This window comes from Phaethon lepturus, unplaced genomic scaffold, assembly GCF_000687285.1.
Source record: "Phaethon lepturus isolate BGI_N335 unplaced genomic scaffold, ASM68728v1 scaffold41716, whole genome shotgun sequence".
Classification (NCBI taxonomy): domain Eukaryota; kingdom Metazoa; phylum Chordata; class Aves; order Phaethontiformes; family Phaethontidae; genus Phaethon; species Phaethon lepturus.
In genome coordinates this window covers 1-13,809 of record NW_010546335.1, presented here as the reverse complement: position 1 = coordinate 13,809, position 13,809 = coordinate 1, and the positions used below count along the sequence as shown (strand labels likewise).

Sequence of the window (13,809 nt, the reverse complement as noted above, 5' to 3'; positions counted from 1 at the left end):
AACATTATCCTAAGTCACGAACAGTCATATGGAGCGTTCTCGCTTTGCCTGGCCAGGTCAGCTAACTAGCTGTCATTCAAGCTGGCCTGTGTGCTATCTGAGCTGCAAACCAGTTCCCGTGGTGGCTGGTTGCCAAAGCAGAAAGAGATTGTCTGGGATATGCCACTGGATTTTCAGTGACTTGAAACTGTTGCAAACTTGTTCTCTGATGTCATGCTTGCTTTTTTTTTTTTTTTTTTAATCTTTCAGCACGGAAAGAGGTCACTCATGGCGGGTGATGCCATCATGGTCATGAGAGGCTTGACAAAGCTTAGTAAAGCAGTCCTAGAAACCCAAGCAGGACAGCTTCGGCAGGTGCTCCTTGGGGGCGATGCAGTTACCATTGCAAGGACTCTCCAGGCCACTGCTGAAGAACGGTTCAGTTCTGCCTTGGGGAAAATGCAGGTAAGCAAAGCTCTTTGTGCACAGTCTAGTCTGATGTTTCGCTTTTCCTCCAGGTACTTTTTTGTTTTGTTGTGTGAGTGGCTAGGAACTTGCATCGTGAACTAGAAACCAGCTCTGAAGTGCTGGATTGATAATATAGATGTTGCAACACTCTGGGAACTCTCCAGGATTTCTGTGGTACGCAGTAGGCGCTTGGGAAGGAATGGGAGGGAACGTTACTGCAGAGTGTTTCTGTTACTGAGTGTTTAAGATGTGATGAAAATGAAAAGTGCTTTGCTCGCCTCATCTTGTCAAAGATCAAGCTCAGCCAGTAGCTTTATTATTTAAAGTCTCCTTCAAACTTCAGTCATTGATTACCTCTCCTTTGATTAAGTGAATGAGCTCTTCTAGAGTGAATTAGATTTATCTCAGTGCTTCTTCCTTTCTTTACAGAATTGGTACATGAGATGTTTTTCAGAATAGCTGAGGATCACGTGTTTGCATGTTAATCACTTATAGCCCAGGCTGGATTTTCACAAACTGATTTTTCAAATGAGGAAATCCAGACTCTCTCTTTTTTTTAATTAAGCAGCAGTTTCTGTTACCAGACATGGGGATGGATTTATAAGAGCTTCACACTTGCAGTGTTGCCATCTCTTGAAAACATGGTGATTGTCTGAAAAGAACTTCTCTAAAATCATTTTGAAGCAGAGACTAATGAGTGAGTGAGTCTTTGAGTTTTTTATGGAACAAGCTTAGACTATCATGGAAGTCTCCTAGAGCTTCAGTCCTAGAATCTGGGCCTGTGTTGCCTTGGTTCTATGTAAGCTTGCAATAGAAATAATCTAAGCGTGTGTGTTTATGGAGATAGTGCTATGTCTTGCCTTTGCATCCAAGAAAAGAGAGGGAGAAAAGATGTTCTTCTGTTTCTGTGTGTGTTTATCTGCACAGGAGAGGCCCCACAAACACACCTGCAGAGCACTTGTCCTGCATTGCAAATGAGCTGTTGCTAAAGCAGGGCTCGGTAATAAATTTGCAGTCTGAAGCTATGACACTTTTCTGTTTTGAAGAGAGGAAAGCTTTTATGCTTAAGTGACTGTATTCGCTTCTCTTGATCTGTGGCAGGGTTTTGGTTGTCTGACGTGCTTTTTAAAACTTACGTATGGAAGTAGAGAGCCCTTCTTGTTTGAAATCATCAGTCAGTATTGTGGCCACAGTCCCCATCTGTAAACAGATTTCTCCTCTGCTCCCCCCCGCCCCAATGTTGAGGTTCAGAATAGCATGAGACCTGCTGAATAACAGGAAAGACCAGGTTCTGTTTTTTTCTGTAAGGAGGGGAAATGTAATTAGTGTTTAGGAAAGAGCCTAAAATATGCTGCCTGCTTGCCTGACCACAGCAGGATTTAAAATCCTGTTGATTGGCTGTAACAGTCATCAGTTCTTCCATGGCATTGTTGCTGCTGAGATGGGTAACTAGAATATGTTGCATAGCAAGTAAATATGAGATAACGCTCTGCTGCTGACTTTTTTTTATTCTCCCTACATCAAAAAGTGGTGGGAAATATCTGGACTTAGTGGGGCAACTCTTCCAGGTCAGAACAGAGACTGTCAGGAGAAGCTTGCCTTGAGCATTGCTGTGTCTGATGCTGCTATCCTTGCTTCAAGCGCAAAATTTTATTTACTTTGACAACAAGCCTTGCCATAGTTTACTGGTCGAATAATGAAATGTGTTTTACAGTTGCTATTGTCATGGCTGTGGAAGGCTGAGCTTACTTTGCCTATAAGTAGGTATCTGCTATTGCTTCAGGTAGCTTTGGGCTTGAAAGTGCTGACATTGCACGATTGGGAGGGAGCGGGGTAGGGGTAAGAACTGAATGTTATGAGGTTTAGCTTTTTGTTGTCCCTCCTAAGTATATCTTGAGCGATATTGCAGCTTCTATCACCTGTTGGTTCTGAGCAGTGTGTAACTCCACAATTAGTGAACCTTCCTGGCACACCAAGGTCTCCAGTTATTAGTGTTTGAGGAGCTGTTAATGAATTTGTCCTGTCAGTGGGGTTGAAAGACCGCCAGTGATCCCAGGTGTCCTCAGTGTCTCTTCCTTTTTCCTGCCTCTTACTGTGAATGTCTGCAGTGCCAAAGTCTCTACAAATTACTTACTGTAGAGACAGGACAGCCTAGCTGCATGCCCATTTCTGAGGACCATGGATGGGGAGGGAACAGGTTTTAAGTTCTTTTCTTAAAGTATTTCTATTATTGTTTGCAGGAACTAGGCAAACAGCAGGAGAACTTAACTGATCTCAGTGAGGATTTTGGGAAAGACTATGACTTCTCAGCCCGAGACACATCAGAGGCTCCAATGGACTTCTCCACCGCCCCTGGCAAGGCTCATGAACACAGTGGTGAAGGCCCTGCTTACTCTTACACTACAAATGGACCTTTTAGAAGTGTTGGTGAGACTGGAGATTCTGGCATGGGTCAGAAGCCTTTCCCTCCGAAAATGGATGCAAGGTTATTTGGAGGCTTTAGGGACCCTGGAAATCCTTTTGCTGCTGCCTTTGGACAAAATAGGGCTTTTCACCAAGACCATTCCTCTGTTAGTGGATTAACAGCTGAAGATATTGATAAAGCCAGACAGGCTAAAACAGGTTCAGAGCAGAAACCCTACAAACAGATGGTATGTTTTTTTAATTAAGAGTTCTCAGTACTGTGGCTTCTATACTGGATTGTCCTTACTCACCTTCTCCTGTGTTTCTCTCATTTCTTCCTCTTCCGCTGTTCCCTTTTGTGGAGGCAAAAGAGGGAAGTGTCAGTGCTCCTTAACTCTAGTCTCGGTGATATTTATTCTGTCAATAGCTTTTCAGGCTCTCCTTTCACACCTCCCCCCTCTATATCAGATATTTTGGTATGACTGGATGTTTAAAAAGCATAGACAGGGTTAGACTTTGGTTTTATATTAACAAGACCTCTCCTTTCATTCACTAGAGTATGAGGATTCAATGTATACATTGGTGTGTGTTACAGTAATAAAGGGTCTGTATTTCACACCAGTTTTTGGCATGAAATGTTGAGTAGGTGGGGACAGCTGTAGATAAAAGGGTTTGAAGACTGACCTAAAGAGTTTGTCTGCTTGAAGGGCCCTGTTCCCTGTAGCTAGTTGTTTTGCTACAGCTGTGAAGAATGAATTGGACTTAAGCTCCTCTCGGTGAAGGCTGTGGCTGCCTGTACTGTGTATTGCAGCCCTCCTAGAGGTAGAGAGAACGTTGCCCTGAGCACTAGTAGATTGGAGAGTAGCATAGCTCACAATTGTTGCTTTAGGGCTTCATGCCGTTGTGTGAGACAGCACAGAAAGGCCACAGCAGAATTCACAGTGGAGATACTTGCTGTCTGCTCTGACCTTCTGCCTCCTTCCCCAAATCCAGTATCAGATGCTGCTGTGTGTTCACTCAGAATATTGCTTTGATGAAGCTATGCTTCTGGTGGGGGGGAATCATTTACAATACCATGAACCTGATAACCTTCCATGAGTTTTAATTCCATGTGTGGAAGGGAGTTTGGGTTGGCATTGCGCTGCTTCTCCAAGTTCAAAATATAAGGGCTGTTGAGGTGAAAGTAAAAATGGGGTTTCTAAGCATGGTTGTCAGCTTTTCTTTCCCACTCACTTGTCCACTCCTCTGCTTAGTGCATGTTTCAGTCCAGTGTGTCTCTTCTGCAGTGTGTTCACCTCAAAATCTCTCAACGTACGTAAGACTCGGTGTTCAAGAAAAGCATTCTGTAGCACAGAGTTGTTCAAGTGCTTTCAGAGTTGCACCCTGAATCTGCAGGTATCTGACCATATGCTCAGTTCATTTGTGGATTTCTTCTTGTTCTGTTTTTCTTTCCCCCCTCTTTCTGCTGCAGCTCAGTGAGCGGGCCCGGGAGAGGAAGGTTCCTGTCACAAGGATCGGACGGCTCGCCAACTTTGGAGGTCAGTTTGCACACCCACATTTGCGAAGTTGCTACGCTTGCACCTATTGATTAATGGCTGGCTCTGAAGCATTGCTTGGTTCTCTTTTCTTGTTAAGCTTGCTGTCCCACAAACAGCTGCTAGCTCAGAGCTTGACTTGGGCTTCTTCATTACAATTATGGCTCTTGATCTCCATTAGTCAGAATGCAGTTATACTTTGAATCCTGTCTTGTGTCACTCTCTTATACTATCACAGTAGCAGTTAGATATTATGGCAAAGAAAAAAACTCCCTTTTTAAAAAGACCTTTCAGATGCATTCAGCAAGCTACCTGTAAACAAGAACTACAGAGCTGGCATGGGTTTTCATTTGTCTTAAAAAGGCAGGCTGATATATTCCTGGAGCTTGGTTTTCATATACCTGTTCTGAAATTGGAGGGGGGAAGTCAGTCTTAAGAGTGTAGGGCAGGTGATTTGGGAGCTCGTAGTAGAACTGCACATCTTCATGGTAACACATACTGGGGCTGGGCTGTTTTAATGAGAGGGAGTGAGGTGCACGTTGTTCTCCAGTCTGTACAAATACCCTGGTCCTGCATATGTGATTTGACTTCATTGAGGAAACTCTCCTTAAAGGAGAGTAACCTTACCTTAAGGTCCCTTCCAACCCAAACTGTTTTATGATTCTATGATTCAGTTTTAGTCCTTACAGTGTGCTGTTACTGTCAAGCATAGACAGCTGGAGCAGCTGTTATTTAAAACAACTTTTCCCCAGACTTATCCTTGCTACTTCTCTGAACAGTCATTAAATATAAAACATATCCTTTTGGTATTGAGTTTTGAGGGTGGGGAGATGGTTTGATTAACTATTGCTTATAAATCATTTTCTCCCAGGAAGGATGTAAAATTTGAGCTTGCAAGATCAAGCTACCTGAAACCTATGTGAATTTTATTTGCAGAATGGCACTTACTATGTTAAAAAGCAGCTAAACATCTTCAGTAATATTAACAGATGGTGCTTATCTACTGTCTTATATCCAAAGCCATCAAAGGACTGAAAGGCAGCTATCACAGTGTTGCAGGTGGAAAAGATGATTGCAGCTAGTCTTACTTAGCTAATCATTAGATGAGTAGTCTCTGTGTTGGTTGTTTTTGTGACTGTAGTGTTTTGAGATGATAGTAGCCTATCTAGGTTGTGAACAGCCTCTCCCAAGTAGCATGTTAGGCCCTTGTGGCTCTTGTGATTCTCTTCCACAAAATTTGATAGAGAAGCACATGTGCAAAGTAGACATCCTTGTGTTACGGATCCCAGAAGAAAGAAAAATAGCCTGTCAAATGTAATTCAGATCAACTCTTATGTAAAAAAACCCACAATTATTCTTCCTCTGTGTGTCTCTTTGTCAGAGTAATATGCACACTAGGACGAGTTGGGGTAGGGACTGATTCTGTGCAGCACAGGAATAAACAGCAAGCGAGTTTTGTGATAATAAGGTTTTAGTGCTGGTAAGATCTCTTTAACCCTGTAGTTCATTGCAGATGCTGTGGCTTCTCAGCATGCTTAGTTTTGCTTTAAGTGAAGCAGGATTCATGATCTGCTTTTTGGAGTAAAAAACCCCACTTGACTTCTTTGTTTTTAAGCTCTACTAGCAAACAGGTCTCTGTTCTAATCCAGCCTTGATTTTTATGGAAAGTGTCACAGCACTTTTAGCTGTCATCTTCCGAATTTATCTGGGGCTGCTCACTGACAGCTGGTGGATGTGAAGTGGCAGATGACCAAATTTTCTGTGAACTTTGAGTTCCAGTGCTGTTGCTGTACGCTCCAGCTCTTGGCACCCAAGGCTGTCGCATGAGGAAAGGCTGACTCATGCTTCAGGGGGAAATATAACTACCTACCTGTCTTTTCCTAACCTCAGGTTAAAAAACAAAACAAAAAACCACCCACCAAACCAAAACCACAAAGGGAGAGTAAGAAAGAGAGAGACTGTTTATAAGCAGTATCCTCAGTCATATCTGTGTGTGTCATCTATTTTTTTGGTCTTGCCCTTTTCCTCCAGTTGTCTGATACGATTGAAATTGCTGGCAAGACAGAGGTCTTGCTTTCAGACTGCTTTTGGGGTTGCAAAAATGGTGTTCAGATTCTCCAGTCTCTGCAATCTCTTGTTAGCATTCATTGCTTATATTTCCATCTCAAATTTTCCTTGCAGCAGCAAAGAGAAATAATACTGTCAGTACACTGGCTAACAAACAACAGATGTGGCCTATAGGTATGTTTTTTCCAGTTTAAGAAATCCCTTGGTAATATTTTGGTAGGCTGGGTGATGTTTGAAGGTGACTTCTGAGGGTGTGGTCAGTCAGTAGTGTGGGCAGCCCCACATGGGAAGGATTGCCTGTAAAGAACATTTCTTAATGGTCAGATCTTGATCAGACTGATATGAGCTTTTAAACAGCCTCTAGAACTGCATGGAAAGAGGGACCCCGTTTATAGCGAGGAGCAGATCCTGCTTGCTATTTGCTCCAAGTTCAGAGTGTTTTTTTCCAACTTGCATGTAGGCTTGAGACAGACATACAATTGTGAAATTCCATCTGCTAATTCTAGTGTGACTTTTCTTGACTGGCTCTTACCTGATGAGAAATTTTCTTTTCAAATTGCATCTTTATGAAACATTTAAAATGCTTAAACCAGGAAACATTAGCTGATGGCAGGAGCTGTGGTGTACCATTCCCTTTCATCTGTTCTTGGTTCCTCTGGAGTTGTTGAGCTTTGGCTTATGGTTGACTGTTTTCCTCTTATATTGTGAGCAGGGGAAGGTAGTACTTGTGTGCCTCTCCTAGCTACGTACTGTCCTCACTGTCAGTCCTTTCTGGGTATTATTCTCAGGCATGACGCAAGAGGTAATGTGTACAATTTTTAAAAATATCTGCAAGCTGAAGAGCGAGGCTGATTAAGGGAGCCTCCTGAGAGCATAGGAGGCAGCTTCCAACTGAGATGAGAATTGATTTTTTGCTTTTTTAAGATCCAACCCAACTTAATGTTTTGGGATTTTGTTTGGGTTTTATTAGAGAAGGCAAGATAAGCTTGAAGTAAACTAAGTGTTTCAAAGCTCAGTGGTAGGTGAGTTGGAAGTCCCTGTGCCTGCACAGTGTGTGTTCTCTCTGGTGTATTTTCTCTTGTCCTGCCTTTTCAATGGAAGTCAGAAACAAAGTGTAGGATGCTTTAATGAGAGTCTCCAATTACATTATTGGTTTTTGGGAGCACCTGCTGCTGCTGAGGGATAATGGCTAACAGCTGGAAGGAGCCTTTTTGCAGGGAATGTTACTGTTAACCTGGGGAATAGCAGTGACCCAGCTCTGTCCTTGCTTCCTAGCCCATTCAAATGATCAGAATTAAATGGGGGTAGCAGGGCTGGGGCTGTGATTATTTCCTGCTCTACCAGCTGCCTCTTCACATTGCCTTGAAAATAATTAAGGGCAGGAGGCCGCATCATATCTGTGAGGGAGTGTAGCTTAGAGCAAGTAAGCTTTTTGTACATAATTTGTTCCTTACGTGCTTTGAGGTGCCATCTTCATTTGGAGAAGAAATTCTCCAAAATTTCATGGAAATTCTCCAAATTCCATTTCCTCAGGAAATCATTGTGGAAAAATGTAATGGTTGAGATGAATTCTTCCCCTACCACCTCCACACCAGTCAAACTAGCATTTGACTATGACTTTTCTTGGTGGGATAAAACCCACTTTTTTCCTTTATTTCCACGTTAGAAGAATGTCATTTTAGATTTGGGGAAAATGGAAAGATGTTGAGTAGGTCAAAAGCAGATTTCAGGTAACTATTCCTGGGGTTCAGGTAGCTGAATTCCTATGCTATTGCCATGATCCCATTCACGCTTGAATCATTCCTCCTGTTGTCTCTGCATGTTTTTTGTTGTCCCCTGATGTTACAGGGAATGTTGATCTCTCAGCTGTGGTGGCAGGACACTGGTCAGTGGTGGACAAATTAGTAACAGGAGACAAAAATACTTGGACTGCAGAGTTTGCCTGGCTTCTCACCTCTTCTTGGAGCAAAGAACATGTTGCTGGAGAGACTGAAAATCATTTTCTCCAATGCTTGCATGTAATACTGAGCTAATGTTTCTCTGTTATCAGCACAAGATTCTCTACTGAACTTCTTTGTCCTTTATATGTACTTTTGTATGCTTGTTGCAGCAGCTGGAGTGACTGCTGTTAGCTGTATTTATAGTACTAAATATCATCCTTGATTTTTGTTTACTTTATTTTTTCTTCCCAGGATTGGAATTGGTAAAACAGATTTTTCTGTAGTTTTTTGTTCCATGTTCATTTTGTAGCCTGATGGATCATCAGTTCCACTCACACAGTTCTTGATCTTTTCTTTATTTCTACTCTCCCTCACATCATTTGACTTCTCTAAGCAGTTTGTTTCTCCCTTAATCATATTCCTGGTTTGTAAGTTTATTATTTTAATGATCTAATAAGATCCTTTTGCAATAAAGAAAGTTCAGGAAGCTTGTGGTGAAGTGTAGATCTAATGTGATTGTAGCAATTTTTGGGGGGAAAAAAATGCCAGCCTCTTGAGGTATCTTATTAAAGTATATACAGGACTGACAACTACAGGATTCAGATTGTCACGACTGACAAGTGAGTGTGTCTTTCTTCTGGTGAGCATTTAATGTTCAGAAAGCTAATGGGAATCGATGCACAACTGTGTGCAGCTCTCAATGTGTTCTGTCTGGTGCTTGCAGTGTTTGACGTGACCGAAACCAGGGCACAAGCTGCTCCAGAGGAGAGTCTCGCCCACCCCTGCGCTTGGCAGGCTGAGCAGAGTGATAACAGCCCATTCAGTCTCCCGTTTGTTTTGTTGTGTCAGTTGCTGAGCAAGAGGATTCTTCCTGAACAAAATTGATTCCAGATCATCTCTTGGTGGGCCTGGTCTGAAGTGTAATGGGTACTGGAGACGCCTGGAAAATGTCTGAAGAGGCACTCTCTGGTATAAAACCAAGTGGCATTTTCCAGGTTTGAAATCATCTGTCCATGTAAAGCACAAAATGCAGGAGTGTGACTTTTTAGAGGTGCTCGGGGATGTTATTTTCCAAGATGCTGAACAGTGGCTGTTCAGTGATCCTGAGAATTGGCTCAAAGTGATTAATTTTGGAGGATATAATTCATCTTGCAGATAAGGAAAATGAAGGATGTCAGGAGTGACTTGTGCAAGGGCAGTAGACTGGTGGCCCAGAGGAGGAGAGTGCTTTTTTTTTCTACAGCTGTGCAGGTTCTTTGGAGGGATGACCTGTTCCCGGTAACAAGTTGGCAGCATGTGGTGGGTTGACCTTGGCTGGCAGCTAAGCCCCATGCAGCTTGCTCACTCATTTCCTCCCACAGCAGGACAAAAGAGGAAGAGCAAGAGTGAGAAAACTTGGGAGTTGAGATAGAGACAGTTTAATAGGTGAAGTGAAGCTCCATCTGTGAGCAAAAGCAGCAAGAGGAATTCAGTCACTACTCCTTGTTGGCAGGTGGATGCCCAGCTGCTTCCTGGGAAGCAGGGTGTCAGTGTCTGTAGCAGTTCCTTTGGAAGGCAAGCACCATAACCCCAAACATCCCCCCCTTATCCTCCTTTCTGCAAGCTTTTACTGCTGAGCATGACATATGGTATGGATATCCCTTTGATCGATTTGGGTCAGCTGTCCTGGCCATGTCCCCTCCCAGCCTCTTGCCCACACCCAGCCTACTTGTTGCAGGGGCAGAGTGGGGAAAAAGCCTTGACATTGTACAAACACTGTCCAGCAACAGCTAAAACACCGGTGTTATACACACTTTTAGTCACAAATCCAACACACAGCGTGATACAGGCTGCTTACAAAGAAAATTAACTCCTATCTCAGCCAGACCCAGTACACAGGATTATTTGTGGTCAAATAATATGTGCCTTGACCACAGCCTTTCAGAGGGGTGGGTGTATAAAAGAGGCCTGGAAGACAACTCTGGCGGCATTTCAGGAAATGAGTGTTGTGGCTCTGAAGCCTCCTGTCTACTACTTGTTTTGTGAATCCCAAAGCTTTGGTCTGGTTTGTAAGATGAGGAAGGGTGAAGTTTTCTACGCCGGTTTTTGTTGTGTGATCTGCGTGTGCTCCAAATGCCACAGTGTTCGTTCATGTTGGTAAAGGAGAAGGTAATACGTTCCTGAAGATCAGGGTCAGACTGATCCCTAGTACTGATGTTGGTGGATGGAGTTATAGCCATAAAGAATTTAGGCCTTTATTTAATTCCCTAATTTAATGGCTCTTCTGGTGATAACTTGGTAAGAACAAAGAAATAAAGTGAGCAACTGAGACTTGTGAAAAGTGGCAGCTTTTTCTAAGCCCTGCCTGTTCAGGGAAAAGACCAAGTTTTGGCATTGCTTTGAGTAACACAGCTTTGTATTGTTACCTGTTTCTTAGTGATGGGTTACATACACAGCTGACTGCATTTTTATGTAGGCTTGACTGCTAAGAAACAGCAAACACCCAAGATGCACTTGACCATGCACAGTCCCAAGAGGATTATCTATCCTCCTGCCACCACATTTAGAGCAGGGCTGTGTGTGCCCTGAGATGTTTCCAGGTAGTTACTAGAAGACTTGAAGTAGGAATGCTGCATTTTCATGTAATGCCCTGAGCTAAATATCCTGCTGCGCACTGTGATTGAGTTTGAAGACACCTGAAGCCTTTGTTTAAACTTCAGATCTTTAAACCATAGCAGCTTTTTAACCGTAAACTGGTTTATGCCTGGCTTTAGTCTATTTGAAACAGTTGTTCAGTGATGATTTGAGTTCATTTTCTAGTAAATTGGACAAAGTGGAGCAGTGAGCAAATTCTAAGAGCACCTGTTTGTAAAAGAAGCTTTTTTTCTAGTGTAGCCTACAGCTGGTTTAGTTCAGATGCTTAACTGTGTACGTACATAAGAGGGGAAGTGTGACACATTTGTTTGGACTCTGATTTTTGCCTATGCTGATGTAAACAGCAAGCTACTTTTGGAGCATGCTAGAACTTCACCAGCTTTATTCTGGAAGACAGAGTAGAATCTGGTTCCTAGTCTTTTGTTTGCCTTTAAAGTGGTTTGTGTCTTGATGATGCACAGAGATTAGAAACTTCAGATATGTTTTGTTTTAAGTGCAGGCAGTAAATCTCAGTAGTGAACATAGAGCTTTTAGATGGAGATGCAATGTATTTAATTTGGAACCAATTACTGCCAGTTCAGTCTAGCTCTGATAATGACCAAGCTGATTCTGATGGGGAGCCTTGCTTTGGAGGTGGTGAAAATGGGATTAAGGCCAAGAGAAGTACTCTGTGAGTGGTAGTCAGTGTAGAAAATCACATTTTGTTGATGAGAGATCTATCTTCATTGGCTTCCTGTCTGACTCTTGGTACTTTCTGCTCCAAGTTACTGTCTTGCATGTGGGATCTGATTGGAGATGACTATGTATCAGCATTTTCATATAAACTGTTTATGGTGTGATTGAAAAGTCTTTTTGTTTCTTTCCTGTGGAGCCTAGGGATATTTTTCTCACTCTGTCCAGCTAATAAAATCTCTGGATTTCTGGTGTAAAAGACTTGCTAAGTTGTCATGCATGGCTTGGCACTGTTGAAGGGTCTGTACAAGTTAGCTAGTAACAGCAGACTTCCTTAGGCTTATATTTGGCATTTCAGTGCTGCACGTCCATAGGAAAACTTGCAGACGATACGGAAAACTGAAATTAAAAAAAAATTAACATCTTTTTAATCTTAAGTATAATGTTAAGATCATGGCATCCTATGAAATTTTTATTTCTTTTTCTGAATGTAAATTTCTGTATTATGCTATATGCTCTTAAACATTCAAGTGCCATGAAGAAAGAAATGTTGTCTGACAGTTAAATGGCATGGGAGCAGCCCTGGAAGGAGTCCTCACAAAGGCCTTGTAATGTCACTGGTGCCTCCTGTGCTTCACCTTCATGCTGGATTCTTTGGCCCAGTGCACGTAGTCCTCAAGATTGCAGATGGAGCTGTTTCTGAAGCAGACATACTGTGCAAGTTTGAAATTGGTAGAGGTGGGGTTGTAATTACCTGCTGGGAGAGATGAAAAACTTGGTGCAAATGAGGTTCAACTTGCTCATGCCTAGGCTTCCTCGCTTGAGACTACAAAACGTATGCATGCGTATCCTCCTGCATACATGCCCAAAATGCCATATGCTGGTCACTATGCTTCCTTCATTATACTGACCGTGTCCCCTGGTGGTTTTGCCTGGGAAACTGTCCAGTAGTGCCTCAAGGAGGGCTTAGGGTGCTTGGAAAATGTGCACACCGAGTACTGCCAGTGGTCTGGGAGAAAGGCCTCGTGGGATGAACCATTGCTGAGGAGCTGTGAGGGAGCACCAGCTGTTCTGGTTGCCCATGGCATTTATTATCCAGAAAAATAAATATTTTGAAATGGGTAAGGCAGTGAGACCTTTGGTAGTATGTATTACTGTGTGATTAAATCTGCGGCTCATTTAGTATCTTCGGTGGCTTTGATCAGGTTAGTAGAGGCAGATAACGCTTCTTTTGTAGTCATAGCTTAATCTGCGGCTGTGAGAGAACGCCCTAGAATTCACTGCTTGCAAGGGTGATAGTGCATGTGGAGTGCTGGTGTTTGGTCTCATGGTCTTACTGTTGCTGTGTGAGGTTACTCCCCAGCACAGCTCCTTGGAATTGCAGGTTCCAACATTACTTAGATAAGGTGGGCCTCAGGAAAAACATGTTTCTGTTCATCATAGTCAACAAGCACATGGAAGTCAAAGACAGCTAATGAGCACAAATATACCTGAGTGCTGAGACAGTAGGGTCCCAGCGCCTTAAACTCTACAGGCAGTAGCTTCATCTAAATGCAGTTTTGCTTCCCCCTACTGTGGTGGCATGGTGGGGGGGTGAGGAAGTTCTGTTCTTTCCTGAGAATTGTACTTTGGGAACCATGTTTGTGAGCTTTCTTCCTCTCCTCCTTCTAAACCCCCCAGTTTGAGTCCACAGCAGAGCCCCATCCAGAGCACAGAGCTCTGAGTAGCACTCGATGTGTTTTATAAGAGCCTCCAGCCTGATCGCAGGCTGATGTAGCCTGTGATACCTGGCTGGCAGGCTGAGCTGAGGTACAGGAGAAAACAGTTCAGTGTCAAACTTGAAGATGACTCCATTGCAAAAGCCAGGATGTTCTAATCAATCTGTTTTGATGTTGTGCATTTGACTGTGTGGCTTAAGGTTAATTACAAAAATGCCTCTCTATGTGGTTCAGAAGGTTTTTTTTAATTCCAACCTGGGTCTTTTTCTTATTTTAAAGGACTAGCTGTTGGTCTTGGCATTGGGGCATTGGCAGAAGTTGCAAAGAAGAGCCTTAGACCTGAGGAACGCAATGGTAAGCCCTTTCTATATGCTCATTCTTCCCACCGGACAT

At 42.9% G+C, this 13,809-nt stretch overlaps 1 protein-coding gene across 1 annotated transcript; it reads left to right on the top strand.

Annotated features, from left to right (window-relative positions):
* Positions 1–265: 265 nt before the first annotated feature.
* LOC104622467 (chaperone activity of bc1 complex-like, mitochondrial) lies at positions 266–13,770 on the top strand (the record flags this gene model as incomplete). Its single annotated transcript, XM_010289259.1, has 4 exons — positions 266–444; positions 2,688–3,098; positions 4,322–4,388; positions 13,696–13,770. Coding segments are annotated over exons 1-4 (730 nt in total), but the record flags the coding sequence as incomplete, so codon positions are not given.
* Positions 13,771–13,809: the final 39 nt, after the last annotated feature.